This window comes from Ictidomys tridecemlineatus, chromosome 9 (genome assembly GCF_052094955.1).
Source record: "Ictidomys tridecemlineatus isolate mIctTri1 chromosome 9, mIctTri1.hap1, whole genome shotgun sequence".
NCBI classification, from domain to species: domain Eukaryota; kingdom Metazoa; phylum Chordata; class Mammalia; order Rodentia; family Sciuridae; genus Ictidomys; species Ictidomys tridecemlineatus.
This window is the reverse complement of record NC_135485.1, coordinates 146238686-146266572: the sequence shown is the minus strand read 5'-3', so window position 1 is coordinate 146266572 and position 27887 is coordinate 146238686. Positions and strand designations below refer to the sequence as shown.

At 38.0% G+C, this 27887-nt stretch overlaps 1 protein-coding gene across 1 annotated transcript in view; it reads left to right on the top strand.

The window, feature by feature from the left end:
- Bltp1 (bridge-like lipid transfer protein family member 1) overlaps positions 1–23712 on the top strand; it is a 197207-nt gene extending 173495 nt beyond the window's left edge. Inside the window, exons 75-88 of the mRNA XM_078022155.1 lie at positions 3303–3503; positions 4245–4424; positions 5699–5836; positions 6555–6812; positions 7718–7868; positions 8247–8404; positions 8532–8724; positions 9146–9363; positions 13337–13588; positions 14707–14910; positions 16974–17168; positions 17577–17711; positions 20047–20209; positions 22988–23712. Coding sequence (XP_077878281.1) covers positions 3303–3503; positions 4245–4424; positions 5699–5836; positions 6555–6812; positions 7718–7868; positions 8247–8404; positions 8532–8724; positions 9146–9363; positions 13337–13588; positions 14707–14910; positions 16974–17168; positions 17577–17711; positions 20047–20209; positions 22988–23204 — 2663 coding nt within the window. The 3' untranslated portion in view covers positions 23205–23712. The remainder of the gene's footprint in view (positions 1–3302; positions 3504–4244; positions 4425–5698; positions 5837–6554; positions 6813–7717; positions 7869–8246; positions 8405–8531; positions 8725–9145; positions 9364–13336; positions 13589–14706; positions 14911–16973; positions 17169–17576; positions 17712–20046; positions 20210–22987) is intronic.
- Positions 23713–27887: the final 4175 nt, after the last annotated feature.

Genomic DNA, 27887 nt, shown 5'->3' with positions numbered 1-27887 from the left:
TTGGTTTTGGTTTAAATGTACACACTATAAGCACTATGATGTGACTAGTATGTCATCACACATTCAAAGTTTGGAAAGTTTTCTTTGATGCCAAGTTAGATTTTAATTTAAGAATAGTCAGTGTTACAAATGGAAAATAAGAGACATACTGTTGTTTATAAAGATTTCTTATCATGCTGTGTCAAAATTGTGTCAGGTAACATTTATATTTTTTAAATGGCAAATTGTGTTGTCTGGTTCTTGTCTGATGCATCAAAAGTGGTTTTTTGGGGTTTTTGTTTTGTGTGGTGCTGGGAATTGGGCATGTGAGGTCCTTGTGCATGTGAGGCAAGCACTTTACTAGCCCCAAAACTTTTGTTTTTAAAATATGACTGATGATTTCCTGATAAGATAGATACACCTCAGTAAAATCTCAGTGCCATTTCTACCCTAAAAAATTAAAAATGTAAACGATAAAGAATGTACTGAACATTTTTAAAACAAGAGGCCAGATTGAATGAAAGTTGATAGGAGAATTGAAATATTGTTTGCACAATGGTTCTTAACGGGGTCTGGGATGTTTGGCAGTGTGGGAGGCAGTATGGATTTTCTTAGTTACAGCCCTTGACTTGAAGCTAGTGGGGAAGTGGGGTGCTGCTTAAATGCCCTGTAGTGTCACCACAACTCCTCCCTCCCAGAGAGTTATCTGGTCTCAAATGTCAGTAATGCCAACATCGAGAAAACATGCATTAGAGTAAAAAGTATAAAAACCTATTCTCCAGTTTTGACAACGGCATGAAGACAGGGGAGAGGTGCCACGTCCAGCAGGCGTTAATTCAGAAATTAATGAATTTAATTTCTGAGGGGTGGTGGGGGATAAAGACAAGACAGACAAACACACCTAGGGAGAAAAAGCCAGGGCCAGGTGGGTGACCAAGCCCTGGTGAAACTTGACTGACTCTGAGATAGCTCAGCACATTTATTATATAGTTTCCTCATCAAAAGGTTAATTATGGGAAAGTTTCAGCAAAGCAGGTAATCTGAAGGATGCAGGACTGGCAAGACTTAGGATCATCTTGTTTTGTTCAGAATCCTCTATCCCCTGGACAATGTGCTGAACTCAAGGCTTTGACTGATAGAGCCATACATCTTTGCATGTAGCCACCCCTGGCCACTGTTGCCATAGCAACCGGAGCATCTTGGCCTGCACCTTTGCACAAGTAGCTGCCAGTACAGATGTATCCACAGGAGTCAGACAGGCCATGATTTATATCACCAAACTCCACAGAGAGTGAAGCAGCTTTCTGATTTTTGAAGGAAAGAAAAAAACAACAACAAACTGGGGGTCCTGTTTTTGGAGAAGTTATCTTAGATTCAGAACTTCACCCAAATAGTGTATCAAGCATCAATAGGAAAATGCTTTGTCTCTAGTATTTACCCACAATACTGGGGAAAGGGTTAAAACACACATTTGTTTTGCTGTGTGAATCTTTGAAAGTTTTTAAAACAAATTCAGGAAACTAAACAGTTGATTTACTAGAAGCAAGGTTTTTGCTATTTGGTCACCCATTAGATTGAAATTCTTCTGCGGTTGGGAGATGTTACAGTTGTAGTGTTGGCTTTTTAAACCATATTTTCATAAATGTAATTACTCTTTATAAAATAATGGGGAAAACAGAATTATTACAAATGAAATGAAAGTAGGAAGTACCAGCCCTTGGTCATAGGTTACCTGTGTCTCATCCACTCTCCCACACTGTTGGAAGGATGTTATCTTTTCTCTCAGGCAAAAGTGAGATATGGTTTCTTCTTCTACATTACTATTTAAAATTTGAAATATCAGAGGCATTTTCCCCAAATACAAAACATTTGTCTCTAAAGTAACTTTAATGGCTAGTTGATATCCCATAATTTTGATGATATGTTTGAGATTCCCTGGGTTTCTTGTTTTATTTGAATTTTAAAAATAATATTTAAATGAACATTTTTGCATACGAATATTTACAAACAAATTCTTAAAGGGGGAATTTCTGTGTTGGACAGTGTGGACATTGTTTAAGTGATAGGTTTTGCTGTCCAGTAAAACAGATGTATGAGAATATCAAGCTCACTGTACTATTCCCAAAGCTTTTATCTTTAATCATTGTCAATGTGATGGAGTAAAATGGGATTTTTAGTATATTAATTTGCATTGTATTGCTTTATTGGCCATGGTGGAGGGGTTTGTAAAATGTGCCAGGTTATCTCTCTTAGAATGTTTACCTTTCTTCGTGACAATGTCATAAGCACTGAAATTATTACAGGAGTATTGTACAGACACACAGTGCCAAGAATGTATAGAGAAAGGACCATGACGGAACAACTCTGTTTATGCCTGCATTTTAGGTTGCTTTAGAAAATAACAAAAATGGAATGCCACCTCTCATTTTATAGAAAACATTCAGGAAGGAGTGATGATGAGAGTAAATTGTAGGTGTGATGAAATCCATTTCTTGAAAGGATCTTTACTGAATGTGTGTGCAGGTCTGTGCTAGGAATTAGATGTACACACAGAACACAGCTAATTGAGATGGTCTTGCTGAAGGGACAGATAAGAGCCAAGCATACAAGCTCATTTTAGGTGGAAATGTGAAGCAGGTATGATTCAGCCAAGCAGAAGGTTGGAGGACTGAGCTCTGCAGGTAGAGAGTTACTAGTCCATGATGCAGGAAGGACCTTTGACAAAAACTTTGGAAATTGGAAGGAACTCTGGAAAGTCAGAAGGAAGTCTGGTCTGGAGGTGGATTTTGGAGTCATCAACCAAATCATATGGTGTATTGTTTCATATTTTCATGTTTAAAGCATATTTGGAATTATCCTATCCTTCCTTGGTAAATGTTTAAGAGAAAGAGCTTTTTTTATTTTCTACCTTTGCATATCCTGTTCTTAGACCACTGTTAGCTACTAAAATGTGGACTCCATCTGTATGATATGGATTTTTTCCCAGTTTGCTCTTCCCTCTGTGCTTAAACTCAACTCTGGGGCTCTTTCATTGCCTCTTTCCAGTGGAGCTAAGAAATGGGAAACTGTGTAATCGGCCAGAAACACATGTTAATTGTTGTTTTAAAGGTGAACAGAGTAACTCGCCTTGATTTACATTGTAAAGTCAAGGGAAAATATGCCTAAGTCCTCATTTTGTTTTAGGGATTTAAGCCTATTGATATATTAGCGTTTGAAGGTTTCCATTTTATTTTCCTGTCATGTTTGGTATCTTGGAAATAAATAAGTAGCTTTTTAAGATTGTTATGGCTTATAGACATTTTGGACTTTTCTGTTCACCTTAGGCTCATCAGGATTAGGCAGCCCTCTGGGCCGAAGTCGGCACAGCAGTAGTCAGTCGGATCTGACCAGCTCCAGCAGCAATTCCTCTGGCTTGAGCTTCACTGCGTGCATGTCCGACTTCTCCCTGTATGTGTTCCATCCGTATGGAGCAGGGAAACAAAAAACTGCTGTTTCTGGCCTCACACCTGGATCAGGAGGATTAGGTAAACTATGCATGTTTGATCTTTTTCAAATTTGTAGCATCTTTTCAAAAGCTTTTTCAGGCTTTTCAAACTTTCTTTTCATAAATCATAATAATGGATATAAACTAAGATCAGAAGTTTTTTATATTTTATCTATTTGATAATATTAATTTTGTCCCTATTTCACATCTTGTAGAAATATGAAATAAGGAATTTGAGTAAATTAACTATATGTGGATTTTAAATTGAAAATATTTTCTACACAGTACAGTAATCTACTCAGAAATTAGAGTTTATGTGTTACGTTTAAATCTTACCAAATCCACATTTGTACAGGAAACTATATTCTTAATAAAGTAAAAATTTTAAGTGCCTCGGTCATGTTTGTTAATTTGAAATGAGAATTATTATTTAAGTCAATTATTTACTGAAATTAAATTTTAATGACATTTTTAAGTACAGTCGAAACACTAAAAATGCATAAGATTTTGCTACGATTGCTTCACTTACATTTGGACAGATAATGAAGACACACATTCCATGTCAGTTCCAACTTTTGCCATTGAAGGAGGGGTTTTGAGAGTCCCTCATTCTGTGCGCCTGCTGGGAGGATACTGATGCTCATGAGATCCTCTGCCACAGCCACTAGCTCATCTAAGTGATTGGGGTTGATGGCATACTGCAGTGTGGGGGATTGGCTTCATCTAGCTGGATGACCTTGTGTGTAAATAGGTGTGGGGTTTTTTTGTTGTTGTTTTTTAGGGAATGTGGATGAGGAGCCCACTTCAGTCACTGGTCGAAAAGACTCACTCAGTATAAACCTTGAATTTGTGAAAGTGAGTTTGTCTCGAATAAGGCGTTCAGGAGGTGCCTCATTTTTTGAAAGCCAATCTATAAACAAGTCTACAAGCAAAATGGACACTACGCTAATAAATATATCTGGTATTCAGTTTTTTAAATTTTAATTAAGGTATTGTTTTCCAGAATTAATAATGACCTCTGCTTTCACCATTTAAATATGAAGCATGCTTAATAGCAAGCTTTAGTGGCAAGACAAACTCAGGGGGAAATGGGCTCAGACCCCAGGGCTGTCTTCAAGTGTATCAGTGTGGGCAGTATTGGCACTGTCGTTTTTAGTTAAAAAGACATTAGGCAAAGCCAAAATAGGCCTGATTAGATAACTGAAAAGCTTCTTCACTTCCTCTCTACCATGAATTGGTAACATTTCTGACTTTTCATTTGTTCGTTGGATTTTCTAATTGAGAGTTTTGTGGTAGCAAGAAAGACGGGAGGGGAAAGATGCTTGAGGCTATTGAATCTCACCAAGCAATAGTGAATGGAAGCCTGAGTTGTGGCAGTGAGAGCAGAGAGCAGGGAATGGCTCAGGAGGATTCGGGAGAACCCTCAGCCTGAAGACAGGCTGCTAAGGAGCAGTGGAGGGGATGGGGAACCTCAGGTTTTAAGCCCAGGTGATCAAAAGGAAATTGATCAGTGGTAGAGCACCTGCCTAGCACATGTGATTCACTGGGTTCAATCCTCAGCACCACATAAGAATAAATAAATAAAATAAAGATACTGTGTCCATCTATAACTAAAATATTTTTAAAAAGGGGTATTGATACCACTAACTTAGATTGAAATAAAATGGACAGAAAAGAAGGAATTCCTGTGGGACATATAAGGGTTGGAGAGGCTGGGGCCAAGGCTGGCTCAGGGCCTCGTGGGCACATGTGTCCTGCAGAAGCTGCAGAAGGGGAAGAGGAACATGTACATTAGGAGTGGAGTGCTCAGAGAAGAACCCTCCAGAAGGAAATTAATGGTCCCTGCGCACAGCTCTTTAGGTTGCAGGTCCCTTTGAGGAAGGTGATATCCTAGCTCATCCTGTTGGTACATTTTGCATATTTGAGATAAGTCCTATATTAAAGTGGAAAGCTGGCTGAGACTGTTTCCCGAGAACTTCAAGACAGTGATAATATAATCCAACTTTCTATCACCTTAAAAGAGGAAGTGGAGCTAATAGTCCCATAGTGCATTATTTCTATAATTGGTGGAAGGATATAATAACTTGTTAAGCATAATATATAGCTTATTTTGATATTTCATAAATTGTACCATTAAGCATAATTCATCTGTATGATATATCTGATACCCTCCATTTAAAAATATTGAAAGTCTTGGAAATCTGTAAGTTCTAACAATTTTCATTTATGTATTAGCTGTTTGTGATATAGGGTCTGCCTCCTTTAAATATGATATGCGCCGCCTCAGTGAAATTCTGGCATTTCCAAGAGCCTGGTATAGAAGAAGTATTGCAAGACGTCTGTTTCTTGGAGATCAAACAATAAATTTGCCAAGTAAGCTTGTTGTGTGGCTATAATTAGGTTGCTTTTAATTTTGGTTATAATAGTAGTAAGACCCATCCTTGATGATAGAAACTTTGTTCTCCTTGGTAAATTGTACCATGTGATACAGTCAGGCATTCGAAAACCATCTGTTGGGCCCTTCTAACATGTCAGGTACCAGGGGCACCATAGAATCAAACAGAAGTCTTGCCCTCTCAGATCACAGTGTAGCTAACATTTTATATCCTATAATAATTATGCTGTAATCATTATAAACTCTGGAAATGCAGAAATATATTTTTTAACTATCCAAATTAATTATGGTTATTTAAGGCATGGAAAACAAAAAAGTGTTAGGAACATGCTGCTGCAATGCCTTTGCTTGTCTCTTGTTCTAAGATAGTGTTGTAGGTTTTTGCTTAAGCAGATTTGTAGAAGTGTAGAATATGTTTAGCCTAATATAGTGGAAAATACAAGAAATGCTAGGACTGGGTCTATTTCCTCACCGGTATAATGGGCCCAGAAGACCTCTTTGCACTTTTCATAGAGTTATGTGAGAATTCAGTACTGTTTTTTTTACAAACTGTAAATTGCCATCTACTTGCAAAATGGGGAACTAGAAGGAATGTGTAATGTGGCTAGAGATGGTGGATGAGTTAAGTTATTTGATAACATAGTAACTTTGCTCTGTTTCTTTTGTATTTGCTTTTGTTTTCCACTCTTGCACTAGCTTCTGGGCCTGGAACACCTGATTCCATTGAAGGCGTAAGCCAGCACCTTTCCCCGGAATCATCAAGAAAAGCTTACTGCAGAACGTGGGAACAGCCAAGCCAGTCAGCCTCCTTCACCCACATGCCTCAGTCACCTAATGTATTCAATGAGCATATGACGAACAGCAGCATGTCACCAGGGACAACAGCACAGAGCCTGAAATCACCTGCTTCCATAAGGTCAAGAAGTGTGTCTGATTCTTCAGTTCCTCGGAGAGGTGACTCTGCTCTCTTTGTTACAGTAGCCCTCCAGTGTTCCCAGATAAAAATCTTAGTCACTCACAGACTCCTGCCCCAGTTGGCAGGGGATGCATTCTTGAGGCTTTTATGATAATAAGTTAGGGAGAAAAAATCCACAGAAACAACAAATACCAAATACTTGAAAGTCCTGCCAGCAGAAGAGATCAATAGATGGCTTGTAGCTCCTTAAGGAACTAGGAAGAGAGGAGAACTGTATTTGTGTGCTCCACATGGCACAGTTGTTTTCAGAAATACACCTATAGTCTCATAAAACTCCCAGAAGATGCTTGGATGTTAAAAGTTAATCCTTGTATTTGTTTAGTCATTCTTTCATTCAATCAGTACTTTTTAAAACTGTATGTACTGGGCTGTGGCCTTGGCCTTGTACCTCAACATATAAAAATGGGAGATGCAGTTCTGTCACCAGGTCAGATGAGGTATGAGCAGGTGCAGGGTTTCTTTTACATACTGAGTTACTTTGAATGCAGAAGGCAGGTTCCCAGCCAGCCTCTGCATTTCAGAACAGTCCCTGCTGTTGAGTCCTCTATTCGACAGCAGCATCATAGGATTTTTCTTCTTGCTGAAGAAAGCCCGAGGGTGATGAATGGTGTGTGCTCCTCTTCTGCACACAGCCACATTCCTGCTGTGAAGCGGGCCATAGAGTCCTGTAAGCTTCCAAGAAGCAAGGTTGCTGGGCTTGGTAAGCATTTCACAAACATGTTGTTACTTAGGAGGCAGTGTGACAGCTAATCCACATTAGGTTTCAGTATAGGAATGTCACATCTTTACCTCTGGATCAAGGAGATGAGAACAGTTTCTGCTTTGTAATGGACTTGACACATATAGGAGCGAACATGTATTTCATTTTTCTATCTTCATTCAGATTCACTTTCAAAAACATCAACTCCTGTTAACAAATCAAACAAAGCAGCAAGCCAGCAAGGGACCCCGTGGGAGACACTTGTCGTGTTTGCCATCAACTTGAAACAACTGAACGTGCAAATGAATATGAGTAACGTGATGGGAAATACCACGTAAGCTATCCAGAGAGAAACGCAGTCGTTGTCATTGTCCTCAGAGAACTGCTTTAGTTCCACCCTTTGTGTAGTACTGAAGAGTTTGAGACAGTGCAGATACCAGCTAGAGATACAAATGCTTTCATCCTGAAAATGGCTTTATTGTAAGGATACTACAATGTAAAACAGCACGAAACCTGTTCCAAAAGGGGGCGGAAGTTATAAGGAAAATAGAGTCAATTTCTACCTAAGAAGAAAGCTTCATCATCACTGTTACCAATAGTTTTTTAAGAACTGTTGTTTCATTGTCAAACTTAATCTTTTGTTAATCTGACTCCCTTTTTAATTCACCATATTGGCAACCGTCTCTTTAACAATGCTTTTTCCTTTTTTCAGTTGGACAACTAGTGGTTTGAAGAGCCAAGGTCGTCTGTCAGTGGGAAGTAATCGCGATCGGGAGATCAGCATGTCTGTTGGGCTGGGGAGGTCACAGTTAGATTCTAAAGGAGGAGTAGTTGGAGGGACCATCGACGTCAATGCTTTGGAGATGGTTGGTATGTTGAAGTTTCTCGACTCATGTAGCATACTTTTAAAAATTACATTGAAAAATGCTTTTTGAAAACTGATTTTTCTGTTTTCCCATAAATGTTTCTGTGGAAAGTAATTAGGTTTTTATTTTAGCTCATATTTCTGAACACCCAAATCAGCAACCCAGTCACAAAATTCAGATTACCATGGGTTCCACTGAAGCTCGTGTTGACTACATGGGCTCAAGTATCCTCATGGGCATCTTCAGCAATGCTGACCTTAAGCTTCAAGATGAATGGAAAGTAAACTTATATAACACACTGGACTCAAGCCTGACTGATAAAAGGTATATTCTTCTTTTTAAAAAAAAAAAAAAAATACTAGGGATTGAACTCAGTGGTCTTTAACCACTGAGCCACATACCCACCCCTTTTTATTTATTGAGGCAGGGTCTTGCTGAGCTGCTTAGAGTCTCACTAAGTTACTGAGGCTGGTTTTGAACCTATAGTCCTCCTGCCTCAGCCTCGTGAGCTGCTGGGATTACAGGCGTGCACCACCACACCCAGCTCTGAACACTTTTGTGACTGTTCTTAATGCATTTTTTTCACCCACTGAGAAAAACACAGGCACTTCGTTTGTTGTGCAGAATAGTCTTATATTATGCAACTAATACAAATGAAAAAGTTGAGTGGGAAAGATAATTATTCTTATATGTTTAAGTTATCTTCTGTGGGATATATGATAAAGATTATGTTTTTATGTTCTAGTGAGATTTTTGTCCATGGAGATTTGAAATGGGATATTTTCCAAGTAATGATATCAAGATCAACAACACCAGACCTGATAAAAATAGGCATGAAGCTCCAGGAATTTTTCACACAACAGTTTGACACCAGCAAACGAGCTCTGTCTACTTGGGGACCAGTTCCTTATCTTCCACCGAAGACAGTGACTAACAACCTAGAGAAAAGTTCACAAGAACAATGTAAGAATTAGAATTAATTTTTTGTATATGCTTTATCTTTCACTAAATGTATTCTTTTTTTTCAATTTATTTTTTTCTACTTTGTTATACATGACAGCAGGATGCCTTTCAATTCATGATACACAATGGAGCACAACTTTCATTTCTCTGGTTGTACATGATGTAGAGTCGCACCACATGTGCAGTCATACATGTACCTAGGGAAATGATGTCCATCTCAGTCCACCATCTTTCCTGCCCCCATGCCCCTTCCCCCACCCTCCCCTTTGCCCAGTTGAAGTTCCTCCATTCTTCTCATGCCTTCCCCCCAACATATTGTCAGTCAGCATCCACTTTTCAGAGAGAACATTCAGCCTTTTGGGATTGGCTTACTTTGCTTGGCATGATATCCTCACTTACCTGCAAATGTCATAATTTTATTCTCTTTTAATGTTGAATAATATTCCAATGTGTATATATACCACAGTTTCTTTATCTAGTTATCTATTGAAGGGCATCTAGGTTGGTTCCACAGTTTAGCTATTGTGAATTGAGCTGCTATAAACATTGATGTGGCTGCCTGACTATAGTATGCTGATTTTAAGTCCTTTGGAGTGAGATAGCTGAATCAAATGGTGGTTCCATTCCCAGTTTTCTAAGGAATCTTCATACTGCTTTCCAGAGTGGTTGCTTTAATTTGCAGTGCCACCAGCAATGTATGAGTGTGCCTTTTTCCCATATCAGTGATGAACCCTCTGAAAGAGAAATTAGAAAAACTACCTCATTCACAGTGGCCTCAAAGAAAATAAAATACTTGGGAATCAATCTTAACAAAAGAGGTAAAAGGCCTATACAGTGAAAACTATAGAACACTAAAGAAACTGAAGACGACCTTAGAAGATGGAAATATCTCCCATGTTCTTGGATAGGAAGAATTAATGTAGTCAAAATGGCCATCCTACCAAAAGCATTATATGGATTTAATGCAATTCCAATTAAAATTCTAACAACATTCCTCATAGAAGTAGAAAAAGCAATCTACTTTCCAAATTTATTTGGAAAAACAAGAGACCCAGAATAGCCAAAGCAATCCTTAGCAAGAATAGTGAAGCAGGAGGCATCACTACACCAGACCTTAAACTATACTACAGAGCTATAGTAATGAAAACAGCATGGTGTTGGCACCAAAATAGACCTGTAGACCAACAGTACAGAATAGAGGACACAGAGACAAACTCACATAAATACAGTTATCGTACCAGACAAACACACCAAAAACATACATTCTATTGTATTCTTAATTAAAAATAATAATAATGTATAAGCCATATTTAGGAAGTAACCTGTAGCTCTTTATCCCGTTTACTCAGAAAGAGACTGACTTGCTACCTGCCAGTGAGTGAAAGGCCACTCAGGAAGTCATTTGTCCTTATTGTCTCCTTTTCCTGCCACAGCTCATCTGTAGTCCTGCCCACCTCATGCCCCTAAGTATTGTTTATGACAATGTCATGCTCTGGTTTGGAACACTGGCTATGCATTCAAAATAGCTGAGTTTGGATTTATTAACTGATATTAGATAGATTAATATTTTTCACTCAGTAATTCAGTAATTGGCAAATATTTATTAAGCAAAAAACATGTGTTTAGGTACTGTTCTAGTCATAAGAGATCTAGTAGTAGGTACAATCCCTGCCCTCATGAAGCTTATATTGTAATAGGAGAGACAGACTATAAATAATTTGCTAATTAAATATATGAAATAATTTAAGGTAGAGAGAAGTGCTGAGAAAAGAACAAAGGGAAGAATATAGAAATAGAGACTAAAATCATGGCATTTGTAGGTAAATAAGATGGAGCTGGAGAAGATACTGCTAAGTGAAGTTAGCCAATCCCAAAAAAACAGAGGCTGAATGTTTTCTTTGATATGAGGAAGCTGACTCATAATGGCAATGGAGAGGGGAGCATGGGAGGAATGGAGGAGCTTTAGATAGGGCAAAGGGGAGGGAGGGGAAGGGAGGGGGCAAGGGGGTAGGAATGATGGTGGAATGAGATGGACATCATTACTCTAAGCACACGTATGAAGACACGAATGGTGGGGAAATACTTTGTATACAGTGACTTGAAAAATTGTGCTCTCTATGTTTAATATGAAATTAATTGCATTCTGCCATCATGTATAACAAATTAGAATAAATAAATAATTTTTTAAAAAAAGAAAATGCTAAGATATAAGGATAGCTACTTTAGAATGGGCAATCAGGGAAGCCTGTTCTAAGTGAAATTTTGGTAGAAATGTGAATGAATGAAAGAGTGAAGCTGAGATCAGGAAGAAAGCTCTGGGCACAGGGTTCATGGAGGGTCTAAAGCTCCTATCATGTGAACAGACTTGGTTCATTTGAGAACCATTAAGGCAGGCACTGTGACAAGTGCCAGTGAGCAGTGAGGAGAATGGTGAACATGAATTCAGAGGTGTAGACCACAGACAGGATTGTCAGTCATTGGAAGCTGTTGGAGTTTTGAACATATGTATTTTCACTTCTTAAAATATGCCTTTAAAAGCATCATTCTGGCTATGTGTGGAGCAGTTGAGAGTGGCAGTAAGGAGAGGTTTCAGTAGTTACCATTGTTGAGTGAGTACTCCCATTTCCACCCTAAGGCGGCCACTGCATGAGTCCAACAAGAGGTGATGGTGACTTTAACTGGGCTAACAGTGGTAAAAGGGGTGAGTAATAGTCAAAATAGGATAGCTTTTTAATAACTTTTTATCACAGAAGTATTACATGAGCATTGAAAAAATAAACCTAAAAACTACAATCAAAAAATGAAAACATTGCATTCCACACACAAATTGACTCTGTGAACAATTTAGAGCACACACTTGGATATTTTACTGTGCATCTATGTACCTATGTATACGTTTTACAAAAATGTCTTTGTTTTATTACCCTTTCCTAATTAACAGTCTCCAACTTTCTATTTTGCTAATTATGTATGTCCTATGGCACATTCAAGTTTCTGTGACTGACCTGAAAAAAAAAAAATCCTTTTACAGGTGGTCTGCCCAAGTCAGTATATCCAGTTCAAGATATGAGTTTGGATCTAGTTGTTCTCTTCCTTTACTCTCTTATTTGGTATGGTTGCTTTTTGTGTGACCCAGCTTGTTAAAGGGACCTGGCTACTTGTCCTACAGAATACCCTACTTCTAGATTTTTGTCAGTGTCTTCCTTGTGGTTGCATTCATATTGTCCTCTAATCCCTATATAAACTAGTGTTGATACCAGGCATTTACCAATTGGGGGATGTTCTATAACATGTCCTTGTTTTGAAAAACAATCATCAGGTGTAGGCAATTATTTTAGATTAAAGAAAACTAAATACAGTACATGATCCTTCATTAAATCCCATATGAAAGGTGTGAGGAACAAGCAAAAAGACCATCCTAGAATAAATGAAAAATAGAAGTATGAATTGGTGTCTGCTTTGTGCATCTCAGATTTTAATTTGCATCTAAAACCTTTTTAGATGAAGATCTGAAGCAGTAGGCATGAAATAGACTTGATAATCTACATTTCTAATAAGCTCCCAATGCTCCTACTCGTATACTCACTTCAAGCAGAGTAGGCAGGGTGAGGAAGAGTAAACAGCAGAACTGGACTCTCCACAGTCCTGCTTCTTCACTGAAGGGTCAAGGTGGAATACTGAGTTTATAGAATTATTTTAGTTGTGTGAGAATTTTGCAAAAGCACTTTGTAAATCGTGAATCAGAGTTGTAATTACTGTTAGCAAGTTACTGTTGTCCTTGTTTCCGTCTGTCCTCACGTAGCTTCTTTTCCCTGTCTCTTTTTTTACTTTTGCTTAATGATGGCCCGGCGTTGTATCTTCATTCATTATCTGAGTCACTTTCATCTGTAGAAAGGGGCCACCTGCTGCCTGCCTGTTCCATTCAGGATGCTTATGAGGCAATTCAAGATCAATGTTTTTGGTTTTGTTGCAGTGCTTGATGCAGCTCATCATCGACATTGGCCTGGAGTATTGAAGGTGGTATCAGGATGCCACATATCCTTATTTCAGATCCCATTACCGGAAGATGGAATGCAGTTTGGAGGATCAATGAGCTTACATGGAAATCATATGACACTGGCTTGTTTTCATGGTCCAAATTTCCGTTCAAAATCCTGGGCCCTTTTTCATTTAGAAGAACCAAATATTGCTTTTTGGACTGAGGCTCAGAAAATCTGGGAAGATGGTAAACTGACATATACTTTGATATTTTTCTGTGCATCTGTATACCTATGTATACTTTTCCAGACTATGATTTTCTGATATGATTATAAACAACAAACCACTTTTCCATTCTCAAATCTTTTGTCTATTTTTTTATACTTCTGAAGTCCATCTCTGTATTATCATGTACCTGGAATATTAAGGAGTTCATTGCCAGTGTATCAATGAAGTCTGGAACATGTCAATGACATAGTTCTGATCTTGCTTTCTTACTGTTTCCTAAAGTTGGTGCTGCTGTGTATGGCCTTAGTCATGACAATAGGTATTATAAGTATTCCTATTAAAACAAGATCAGTGTTAGTGCACGCCTGTAATCCCAGCAGCTTGGGAGGCTTGAGACGAGAGGATCGTGAGTTCAAAGCCAGCCTTAGCAAAAATGAGGTGCTAAGCAACTCAGTGAGACCCTGTCTCTAAATAAAATACAAAATAGGGGTGGGGATGTGGCTCAGTGGTAAAGTGCCCCTGAGTTCAATCCCTAGTAACCCCCTGCAAAAAAAAAAAAAAAAAAAAAAAAAATCAAACATAGTAGGATGAAGGAATTATTGGCCATTAAAGACTATATTTTAAAATTTGCAGGGAAGGCTGTGCTTTTACCTCTCTAATTACAGTGATAAAACCCAGTTCTTTTGGACTTTGATTTTTTTCTACTCAGTGGTTCTTAATGATGAAGGATGTAGGGGGGAAAAATGGATTAAATAGAAACTGTTACAAAATCAAAATACAAAGGAAAGTGAAAAAGTAAATTAGATGCTCTTCATCTCACTAGGAATAAATCTAGTTGCAACTAAAAGAATTATTTGTGTTTTTTCTCATTTATTCTTCATTTTATGGCCTTCCCTGTCTACATATGATTTTAAGTTTGTTGCTCTGAGGCCACAAGATAGCAAGGCCACTATTTCTTGAATCTAATATAGTTTGTCACTTTTAAAAAGTTACCTTTTGGGGCTGGGGTTGTAGCTCAGTGGTAGATTGCTTGCCTAGCATGTGTGAGGCACTGGATTCAATTCTCAACATCACATATAAAAAAATAAAGGTCCATCAACAACTTTTTTAAAAAGTTACCTTTTTCTTTTGCTCTAGGTTCTAGTGATCATTCTACATATATTGTACAAACCTTGGATTTTCATCTGGGCCATAACACCATGGTTACCAAACCATGTGGTGCCTTGGAAAGTCCTATGGCAACAATAACCAAGATCACACGGCGTCGCCATGAAAATCCACCCCATGGAGTAGCAAGTGTGAAAGAATGGTTCAATTATGTTACAGCCACCAGGAATGAAGGTGAACAGCTTGTCTTGGAGAGGGATTTCCTTTGTGTTTTCCTTCTGGGGTTTGGTTGACTGTTTAGAATCTTAAGAGGAGGTGGAGCTCTCATTTCTTTACACGTTCTCACTTTTTATTCGGGTCAATATGGTGACTGTTTGGTACATGAACCTCTGACCTGGTAGTGTAACATTTCATGGGCTCAAATTATTTTATGATTCTTGTTTATCTTTTGGGAAAAAAAACAAAAAACAGAAGGTTCATTGCTTTGCTAGCAAAGGAGAAAGCCAGAGGACTCCTGTCCCAAAGGCTGTGATTCTGCTCATCAGCAGGAACTTTTAAAAGAGGCTTTTTAAAAGGGTGATTCAAAGGCTGCATTCCATGTGTGCTCTGTCTGGAGTTGTAATTCACTTGTTAATTTGGGAGACAGTCATTTCTGAGGTCTTCTGGTGCCATCTCCAAAGTGTGGATTATTTCATTCTTATGGTGGGTGTGTACTCTGTCTAATAAAAGAAGATAATCCTATTTCCCCTGAGATTAGGAAGGGAGAGACTAGGGAGGAGTAGCAAGAGAGGAAAAGAAGGAAATGTCCATTTTAAAACTAAATTGCAGTGGCAGAGCAGCCAGGGTTATATTTGAAGCATGAAATGGACTCTTAAACTTCCCCACTGTCAATTTCTGCACTCCATTTCTGTGGAAAACTGGGTGATGACATCTTCAAAGTGCTTCCTGCTGAAAGAAGGCAAAGTTGGGGGCTGTGACCCAGAGTCCTTGTTCTCTGTCAGGTGGGGCATGGACAGTTAAGGGCATTCAGCACCAGAGCAGCCCACAGGGGCATCAAATTATTTTAAATGTAACTGAAAACATTCAAAATAAGATTGGCTTTAAAAAAAAGAAAATGAAGTTTATTATATTGGGGGATATTTTTGGAAAGTAATATTGAAATATATTTTGTATTTACACTAAAAATTGGAGGTTTGGGAAATGATTAAGTAACAAAATGTCACAAACTCAGGTTCTAACATAGCTAGAACAAAACAGAAGTTAGTGTAATATTCCTATTAAGTTGTAAGTTATTGTTTACTTAATTACTGGTACCAGGGATTGAGCCCAGAACACTTTCCCAAGTTGGCTGAGGCCACTGAGTTGCTGGGATTGCAGGCCTGTACCACCAACCCAGCTAAGTCTCAAGTTTGAAGAGGTGCTTTAGTGGGTGGTTTCTGTTTTGTTTTGTTTCCCCATTTGATTAGATATGCTAGTCCTGTGGTAACATGGTCAGGTAGCTCTTCCTTTATGGTTGTTTTGGGGTTTGTGTTTACCACATTCTTTTTATCAATCATCTGATATATTGGAAAACTGAATAGATTGAAACACACTGAGGCCTGAACGTTTGACTTAAATTTGACTTGGATCCCGTGGGGAATAGATATCATGAAATAGGTGACCCTAGGGATTAAATAGAAACTGTTACAAAATCAAAATATAAAGGAAGGTGAAAAAGTAAATTAGAAGATTATGTCTGTGTTTACTATCCTACCTTCCAAAGGAATGGGATTCTTTTCAACTGGGATATTCCATGGCACTATTAACGTACTGAATTGATGTCTGTGTACCTAGAAAAATACTTTTATAAATAAGACAGCGGTAATCATAGCTATTATGATTGTGCTATTATTGTGCTATGTATGTGCTATTATTAGGTACTAGAACTTGTATCTAATTTCAAGGTCAGGATCATATTTAGTCCTGAATTCTGAGGTAATGCATCTGTGGAGACTTTGGACTTAATGAAATTCAAGTTCAGACGTGTGAAATTCAGTTGAAAATAATATTCATTTTAAATTTTGAGAAACCAAAATATATTAGGTTTTTTCAGAATCACGTTACAAAGCTTTGGTCTTGACAAGTGATACACACACACACACACACACACACACACACACACACACACAGCTGCATTTTTAAACTTGATTCTTGCAGCTTTTGAAATGATTGACATTCTGTGTATTCTAGTCTCTTGAAAGCCAGAGGCTCTTCAGTGCCCGTTGGTTTGACTTTTTATCCTTATGTTCTGCACATAGAACTAAACTTGCTCCGCAACGTTGACGCTAATAACACAGAGAATAGCACTACTGTGAAGAATTCCAGTTTGTTGAGTGGATTCAGAGGAGGTTCTAGCTACAACCATGAAACAGAGACTATCTTTGCACTACCAAGGATGCAGCTTGACTTTAAGTCCATCCATGTTCAAGAACCACAAGAACCTTCATTACAAGGTAAGTGGAGGAAAAAATGTTCAGTTTTTAAGGTTACTAAGAAAATCCTGAAGGAACAAGCTGTTTTCTAACTGGTTATTTGGTAATATTAGCAGAATTTTAATGAAATTGATTTTATAAGTCACATTCTTTGATATTCTTACCATAATATGTCCTCTGACAAATATTTAGCCTGTTTGTGCCTCTTTCTCCCAAGTGAAATTGGGAATAATAATTGGACTTCATTACCAGGCTTGTGAGGAACATGCTTGATAGACCACTACCCTTCTGTTGATCACATGCAGATTGCTCGTGATATGTAGTTGCATTTCAAGTGGGCACGTGCAGGTGTACTGCTTGCCTCATTATTAAAGAGAAGAGGACTCGTGTTACCAAGACTTTCACTGTAACAGAACTTCACCATTGCAGATGCCAGCCTAAAGCCAAAGGTGGAATGCAGCGTGGTGACAGAATTCACGGACCACATCTGTGTGACCATGGATGCTGAGCTCATCATGTTTCTCCATGATTTAGTGTCAGCTTATCTCAAAGAAAAAGAAAAAGGTGGGCCGCATGTTCTTTTTTTTTTTTTTCTTTCAAGCTGCAGCAAAGGCAGCTATTGATGCCACTTAAATGGATTTTTATGGTCTAGTGCTAAAAGGGTGGACTATATCTCCTTCCTCAAATATCAGTAAACAGCATTAGCATGGCTGTCGTGAAGGCTTTATCTGCTAGCACACAGCACTTATTTCTAACTGTATCTGACACTGATTGATGTTTTATACTTTGCAGTGTTTTCCTGTACATTCTCTCATACATTTTCAGTTAGTCCTTGTAAGAGATTTCTTCAAAGTAGGAAATATAAGGAAATATTGTAAGTTTAAGTAAAATGACTAAAAAGAAACAACTACATAATAAAATAGTATGTGTTATGTACGTAATTAGAAAAAAAAAACACATTGAATTAGATTGATCTGTTTACTTTTATAAACAAATTATTTGGAACCCAATGGTGGTGGTGTTCTGTTTTCATGAACTTGCTAACATGGGTTTGTTCACTGGGAACTTAAAAGTTTGCTCATGAAGAAACTATAACAGCCCTAAAATAAAATCTATGTGGAATTGGTATTATAGTACCTTGTAGTTGTTTAAAAAACGAGGTAGGGGCTGGGGATATTGATCAGTTGGTAGAGTGCTTGCCTCACATGCACACGGCCCTGGATTCAATCCCCAGCACCACAAAAAAAAAAAAAAAAAAAAAGCAATTTGAAATGTGATATGTAATGCTCTCCAAAATATGTAGTCATTTATTCATCCAATAGTCATTGAACAAATGTTGCAGTTCAAATATGAATAGATACAATAATAAAACAGCAGCTTCTATCTTGGAATAAATGTAATTTGTTCAGATCACACTATAATGTTTCATTTTTTCATGAAGAAATTATGCAAAATTTGTCCTATAGATATTTCAGGAATAAAAAGAACACATTGAAAGTTAGCATAGCATAAATTGAATTGCTCTTTCATTATTATTCAGTCAAGATGTGCCAAAATTCAGTGAGACAGTAAAATCAATAAGGTGCTTGGAAGCAGTCTGTCAGACCTCAGTTGGAACTTTGAGTAAAATGACTGAAATAACATAACAGGCACCATTACATAAGCAAATCCAGTCTTCACATGCACCACCAATGTGCACCAGTAACTGGTAATCCTTTCGTTTTTCCCTCTGATTTGGTATTTAAATTTTAGATAGCGTAAAACAGATTATAAAACTTGTGAAGTTCAGAATGAATTTCTAGTCTACCTAGATTTAAAAGCCTGCCAAACTTATGTCTCTCAGGTGCTATGTGAAACCTTTTGGCATTTGATGAAATATTGTGTTGTTCTTAGACTGTCATCAACTATATTTCTAAAACAAAAATCTCTTTTAATTTAAACTATTGTAAAACATGATTTCAATGGGAATCAATTTACAAAACAGTATTATTATCTGTGGGGATTGCAATTATAAACATCTTTTAATACCTGTAAGTATAATTTTTTTTATTATAAACTAGAAGCAATTCGTTTGGGCAAAAAAAGCATAAACATTCCTGAGAAAACACTGAACAGCATGTAAGACTGGACCAGAAGAATCATCCTGGTTCTAGAACATCAAGATAAATTGTAGTCCTGTAACCACCAGCAATAATAAAAGCACAGGGATCAGACAGGCAGTAAGTGAAGACACCCACGCATGTTCTGGCATAGTGGGAAAGTCGTCCTACAGCTCATTCCCCACAGAAGTGTAACTGGGGCTGCATAATGCATATCAAATGACCTAACTAATCTTTTTTTATGTCATTTGTGTCTTGAAATTTGTGCTCCAATAAAAATGCTATATTTATTAAATAAGCTACCTGTCTTAGATTTATGACAGCCAATCTAAAATCTAATCTTTTATAAAACATTTCCTTGAGCATTCACTATAAAAAATAAAAAGACTATTTACATGAAAAGCTCCTAGGTTAGTACCACTGTTCAAATATATATGTGGCCATCAACATACGGAAACTGTAAAATTATTGTGTGGTATGTGAATATCTCAAGCTGTAAAAAGCAGTCGTCCATCACCAGCCACCTTGAGGAAATCTGCAGCTACTGATCTGAGTGCCCTGTGCCTGCTGTCAAATAAACAGCTTCACCATGGGTATTGACGTGTTCTTCCAAGAAGTACTTATAACTGGTCCCTGTTTATGATATACTTGAAATGCTACTTTTTAAGAAATGTGATTAAATGAGGTTTGTCAAGGTCATGCATACAAGCAGAGATGGAGCCAATTATTCTGTTCCTATGGGGACTTATAATGATTTGTAAGATGCATATTCGTAATATCAACCTATGATTTCATTACAGCCATCTTTCCACCTCGGATTTTATCTACTCGACCAGGACAGAAAAGCCCAATTATTATGCATGATGATAGTTCTGACAAAGACCGAGAAGACAGCATCTCTTACACCACTGTGGACTGGAGAGATTTTATGTGCAACACATGGCATCTGGAACCCACTCTTAGGCAAGTAACGGGTGTGCATGTTTTACCCTTACCTAAGGCAACACTGTAAGGAAAAGGCTGACCATAGCATAGGTCAAACATGGTTACCAAAAAACATGGAGGGCTGGAGAGTAGCTCAGTAGGAGAGTGCTTGCCTAGCACGTGTGAAGCACTGGGTTCGATCCTCAGCACCACAAAAAAATAAACAAAAGCATACTGTCCATCTGCAACTACACACAACTACAACTACACACACACACACACACACACACACACACAGAGTACATGGAGAATTTGGTCACTGGTGATCTTCTATTTCTGATGGTGACTTCAGCACCTCGATACTGCTTTCCTAAGTGATTCTGTGTGAAGCATAGGCAGCAAACACTGAGGAAAGCTCATTGCTATCAGGTGTGCTGGTGACATTCGGGAACATCTCCTCCCACTATCACTGTTATATCTCAGTTTCTCAACCAGGACATTGTTTTCAGGTGTTTCAGGTAGCTACAGATGCAGTCAAAGCATACATCATCATTAAGGAATCATTTCGATTTCCTGCTGCACACATGTTGTAGCAATGCAGTAGAACCTGGTGTCACAGTGTCCTGATTTGATATTAAACAGTATAAAACTATGGTCTAAAATGTTGAATTTAATGCTGTCAGGTACAGGTTCCCTGACTGACTCATATTGTCATGGTTCCAATTGTATCAACTTGTTTTCATATCAAAATTTTAAAAGCAGTTTCTAGTTTTAATGATAATAGTCATTTCACTACTGGTACTTGCTTTATGGGTTCACGTTCTTTCCTATTTTTTCCCCTTTCCTCCCATCTGCTTTGTTAACCAAATTATAATTATCCCCCCCCCAAAAAAAAATATCCATCCACCCCAGAAAAATATTCTAAAAAAATGACTTAAGATTTTATACAGTTATTATTCAGACATTTATGGCACAAAACAATTCCAAAATAACTAAATTATATTATATAATGGAATCTGTATAAGCAGAAACTGTTGACTTTGTGTGCTAATAAGTAATACACATTCAGTAAAATCTGTCATAACCAAAATAGCAGAACACTCTGACGGGAGAAACTAACATTGTCACTACTTGTGTTTTAGCCTTTTTGTCACTGTGACAGAACACCTAAGAAAAACAACCTAAAGGAGAAAAGATTTAATTTTGGCTCAGGTTCTCAGCATTTCAGTCCATGGTTAGTTGGCTGTTACCGGCTGGTGCTGAGGCAGAACATGGCGAAAGGGTTTTGTACAGAGCAAAGCTGTCCCCCCATGTCAGTCGGGAAGCAGAGACAGACACTGCTGCACTGGGGACCAACCCTTTAAAAACACGAGCCTTTGGGGAACATTCCAGCTCCAAACTGTACATGCAGGAACATATTGAAATTTTGCAAAAGTCCTAGTACAAAAAACTATCTGAAAAATCTGGTTTTATTTGCAAGTCTAAATATATAATGTAATTGATAATTGACTATATTTTAGAGTGTATTTAAATAGATTATATATGAATTTTCAAGACACTATAAAAATAGTTGCCATATTCTTTTTTAAATAAACTAACAATAATTAAGTAATTTTTTATAGTGGTATTGAACATGCTTAACAGCTCTGCTGTAAGCTCAGCATAGTAATGGAATGATCTAGGGACAAAAACCTATCCTCTCCTCTCTTTGTTCATTTCCTCTCTAACCTCAGCAGGGTGGTCACACTGGTTAAATGAGTTAATTAGTGCAAAATGCTTGTAACAGTTTGAGTTTCAGGAGATCTTTGCTTGCTATCCACCACTGGAGCTCAGGGCCAACTGAGATAGTGGGGGAGCATGGTTGGAAACAAAAGGTCAGTTGTGGTGCTGATGGAGCCGGAAACAGTGGAAAGCCACTGCTGGATATCTGCCAGCAAGTGGCTTTCTACTGCAGAGTCAAGGATGAACTTGCCTCCAAGGCTTCAATGATGCAGAACTCCCCGAGTGGGGTGGGGTAGGGGTGCCTTGGATTTGTATAGTCAGCAGATCTATGTACTTACCTCGCCAAGAAAGCACCCAAGACCTGGGGCTAACCTGTCTATTAGGGGCTGTCCTTGAAAAACCTAGAACAGAGAGAAAATGACTAAAACCAGTGGTTTTCAAGAGAAAAGCAGGGAGGAGGGCACTGAACTGCACTATGCAGTTCCTCTGCAAGCTCTTTCAGTGAGTGTCTCACCACTCAGAGGCAACTATCATGTTCTCCACACAGTGGAGGGCAGTACCGGGCATGGGGAAACCACTGTGCACATGGCACTCAGTAAGTTGTGCCTTTTTGCCTTGTCATGATAAGCTTGTGAAACCTTTAACCCAAGGCACTTTTTAAAATGACTGAGAACACTATTGTCTGCTATAGTAGGCAATGAAGGATTGTACACCTACATTATTTTAAAATGCTAATATTAAAGTAAGTGCTGCAGTCAGGCTGCAGCAAACTAACGGGGGGGGGGGGGGTACTTGTGTAGATTGATACAGCAGGAGTGGGAGCCATTAACATAAACTAGATACAGCAGTCAACCAATAAGGAATCTCCACACTTAATGGTTCGCTGGCATTACTTCACAAACCACTCCCTCTGGCAAAATGTCAGACGCCATCTTGACTTGTTTACAGATCTTAACAGTAAGTACAGGAATTATGGGCTCAATTATTCAAATGCCCTGAGTATATTAGGGAGGGTCAGTGATGTTCTTGGACCTGCCATCAGGACTATGTTAGGGCATTTTATCCCTTAACAAATATCATTTATAATTATTTTAGATTAATTTCTTGGACTGGAAGAAAGATTGATCCAGTAGGTGTTGATTACATTCTTCAAAAATTGGGCTTTCATCATGCCAGGACAACCATTCCTAAATGGCTTCAGAGAGGAGTCATGGACCCACTGGACAAGGTTCTGTCTGTTCTTATCAAAAAGCTTGGCACTGCACTACAGGACGAAAAGGAAAAGAAAGGAAAAGACAAAGAAGAACACTAGGAGAGTAACTTGATCCATGAAAAGATTTGAGTGTGTCCATTAAGTTTTGCTACACTGGAGTGTTTTTTAATTTAAATTATAACTTTGAAATAATTCTAATTTTGTGGCCATTGTATTAAAAGTTTGCAGGTTAATGTTTATTCTAGTTCCACCATTCTGTGTACAGTGAAGTATTATTGCATGATAATGTAAATATTGTGATGAACTAGATTAAAATATATAAATTTGATCATTAGGAGTTATAATTGTATTATGTGCAATATGATTCCTGCATCCTTAAAATATTTGCAGAATAACTGTGAATTCTCTTGTTATTGGCCATAACTTTTAGAAAAAAATTCTTGTTGATAATGTGATGGGAGGACATTAATTCCTTTTTCTTTTTTTAATGTAGACTTGTATAAATATCTATATGTATATAGTTTGAGTAATTGTGTTATGATGTTTACCACTAAAATATTGTTTGTAATTATTGTAATAAAGTCACAATAATGGTTTCAGTCTATAACTGTTTGGGGATCTTTCTCACCTTTCATAGTTTATCATTAATAGAGGTCCATCCTGTGTCACAGTCATCAAATATTTTTATAGGTGACTGATTAATAGTAAGTAGCTCAAGGAAGAAGTTGTCAGGGCCCAACAGAGGCTTCAGAGACAGCAGCTGCTGTTCCAGTAATGGGTGAGAGCCAGCTGCTCACAGATATTATCATACTATGCTCCTGACATATGTTTGTATGTATTCTTTTATGCATATGGAGGCAGTGTTATATGTAACGTACATACATGTATGGTGTACACGTATAATTTAAAAAAGAGTGGCAATATCCAATCACTCAAAGATAGCTATAGTGACCATAATTCAGGTTGGTTGGAACTCTAGCTAAGTCAGTGCAGTTTTAAGATTGGGTAAATGGGGGACCGGGGATGTGGCTCAGCGGTAGAGCACTCACCTAGCACATGCGAGGCGCTGGCTTCAATCCTTGGCACCACATAAAAATAAATAAAATAAAGATATTTTAAAAATTGAGTACATGGTAGAACTGCAGAACACAGAGCCAGGGAACGGCTCAAGAATACCCTTGCACAGACAGACAGGACAGTATTACTTCTGACAGATTAGAACAAACTCCAGAGGAGCAAAGGTGCTTGGCAAGAGTACACGTCTAGTAAGCATGAGTTGAGGAATTAAGACTCAAAGGTTGGACTCTCAGCCATTTGGTAACAACTATAACTGAAGCCCTAGAATCAGCCCCTGATTCTGTATTCTTTATGCTGTATCATATTACTGTCTGCATCCTCCCTGCTCACCCCAGCATACTTCATTCATCAAGCTCACCAGAGAAGCGGTTCTTAGAACTAGGGTGTAAGAAAACACTGCCAGAAAGTTACTTCATAAAACAAACTAGAGGTTAAAGAAATTAGTACCCTCAGTATCATTTTTAGGTTTTAATTCTCTGCTTCAAAGATAAACAGAATGCCAGTAGTTCTAAATGATAATTTTCTATGGCTTTCAATATTATTGGTATGGTCACCAAAATATAATATAAATTTATCCTGTATCTGGCACTTCCTGTTAAAAGTGCTATAAACAGAAGAGCAATTCTAAATAAACCTATTGGGTTGAGGTGTAGCTCAGTGATACAGCACATACTTAGCATATTTGAGGTTCTTGGTTTCAATCCCCAGCACCAAATAAAAAATAATAAAATCTTTATTCAAAAGACCTATGACTCTGATGGATAAAGCTTTGAGACAACCAGCACATTTGTTCAGTGCTGTTGGGAATATAATTTGGTACAACCCCTCTGAAGGACAGCAGGTAGCACCACAAAAGCATGTCATCTCCTAATAAAAGCAGTCTCTCTGGATACACTTTCATATGTGTGAAATGATTATACAAGAATATTTAGTATATAGCAATATTCTTTGTAATAAATGGCTGGAAACTATTCAAATGTCCTTCAAGAATACAGGTTAAATACTGGCACATCCACTCAGCGGAATAGTATGGTTTACTCTTTGTTTTAAATATTTTATTTTAGTTGTTGATAGACCTTTATTTACTTATATGCTGAGACTCGAACCCAGTGCCTCACACATACCAGGCAAGTGCACTACCACTGAGCCATAGCCCCAGCCCCTTAAGATTTACTCTTAAATGCAAAAAGCAACATAGACCCAAGCTGTGTAGATTATAGTTTTCAGGTAGGTCATTAAAATTATTTTTTGAGTATCATGTACCTTGTTTTATTGCAGTGAATCGCATGATACATCCATATCATCTGTAAAATTTCCATAATGTAATGTTCCTATATGTAAAACTTGTGCTTTTAGGTTCACTAGAGACCTATAGTTTGCAATCTGTAGTGAACAACCATTTTTAAAACTTAAATCTGACATAAAGCAATAATCTTTTAAATTTTTTTTAATTGGTTGTTCAAAACATTACAAAGCTCTTGACATATCATATTTCATACATTTGATTCAAGTGGGTTATGAACTCCCATTTTTACCCCAAATACAGATTGCAGAATCACATAGGTTACACATCCACGTTTTTACATACTGCCATATCTTGTAAAATATAATTAAGAATTATTCAAAATGAAAAAATATAATACAAGCTCAAATTTTTATTATCAGGTTCAACAGTAGACTATCAATTTGCTATAAAAATTTCTAAGGCATACTCCTGATTTCTGTACTTGTCAAAGAACTCTGAATAGGTCCTGGAGTATCTCGATCCGTGAACCAGTTTCACAGAACTGCTTTTAAATCACTTCTCCATCTTCACTATGGACTGTTGCCTATTAACATTCTAAAAGAAAAACCCAGCCACTTAGGTGGACTGGGCATTTTCTTTTTTTTTTTTTAACTTTTTAATATTTATTTTTTGGTTTTTGGTGGACATAACATCTTTGTTTGCATGTGGTGTTGAGGATCGAACCCTGGCCACACGCATGCCAGGCAAGCACACTACCGCTTAAGCCACATCCCCAGCCCGACTGGGCATTTTCTATGAGATGATAGTGCCCTATGAGATGATAGTGCCATGCCCAGATTCCCTGTGACCTCTGCTCCTCTGCTCACCAAGAGCTAATACTCACCAATCTCACTGAATTCATTAAAGAAACTTTCTAATTTTTTCTTTCGGGGTTTCAGGCTTAGAATCATCCTCAGTTGGTCAGTACTCAAGTCTGACTTTAGGGAATTTTGTCTACTTATTTAGATCAGAGCTGAACATCAAAACCAGGAAAAGTTTTGCACTCATGTTCCAACATCTTGCTCAGCTGGTGTCTTGTGGAAAAGCTTTCACATAACCTACCAGATTTGGGGAGGCGTTTTTTTGGAACAAAGTGATATTTAAAAAGCATAAAGAATAAAAGGTGGCCATACTAATCAGTATAATAATTGGATAAATTAGTAAATGGGAAATAAATGAACAGCCAAGCCTAACAGTGCTAACTCCCCAAACCCACATAAACCACAATCTAACACTCTGGTACACATTATTTGTATCTTCATCCACTTCTTAGATCTAAGTAATGTAATTTTTATTAGTTCTTCTGAAAGAAAAATGGAAAATGGGTTATGGTTGGTTAGAGAAACAAGAGTGGGAAGCAGGAGACCTGTTAGCTGACTATTGTACAAGTCCCATCAAAAATGACAGTTGCTTGGATGAGAGTGGTCACCATGGAAATGGCAAGAAATGGACACATTCAGGACTTGTGGAAATGGCCAACAGAACTACCTGAGGGAATGGGAGCGGGGAAAGAAAGGATAATTTGTGGACATGGCCAGAAAATTTATATTAACTAGATTAATCTCAGGAAGAGCACCCATTCCTCAGACTAAGGAAGCCTCTCCCAAGACACAGGACTTGGCCAGCAGAATGGAGCCCCGCCTTTCCCTTTGGCTTAGTACCCTTTACCACCTTTCTACAGCCTTACACCTAGATTTCTGGCTTGTGCAACTTGGTTAAAGACAATGGCGTGTACTAATGAATTCACCATCATGTCCAATTCCCTGCATTTTCCTGGCTAAGGGTAAGGAGGAGTCCCATCAAGATGAAAGATGAGAGCACTATAGTGCAAGTTGTCAAATGTTGCAGACCACCTGTAGTTTGGGCCATTCAATGTGAGGCTACACTGACATCAGTATTCAGAAATATTTGGAAGCAAGTATTCAGAATCTGGTGGACTTTCATGTACTCAGTTGGTAATAGTGATGTTTATATGGTATCAAATCTGAGGTCTTCTTACCGAAACCAGTACATAAGCAATGTTCAGAGTAATCCTGAAACATGAATCATTTAAATCACACTGACATACCTTAAAAAATTGAACAGTATTGTTTTTCCTTTTATATGTTAACTCACTGGGGATTTCTCCAAATTGTGGATCATCCGACCCAGTCTCAATTTTAAGCGTATTTTAAAAACTGTCCTCCAAATATGCCATCTCTCTCCAACCTTCATGTGCTAAACTTGACGTGCTAATTGTGCTGAAATAAAACAGAAAAAAGGCCCCTCCAGTAGGTATGTGGTATGCTGGGGTCTGGGGAGCAGGGCCTGCATGAGCTGGTGAGCACTGTGGCCCAAACAAAAAGCCGGCCATTTACTAACCAAAGTAATAAGTACTACTACTACCAGTAAAATCAAGGCTCTTTTAACCCTGTACTCCC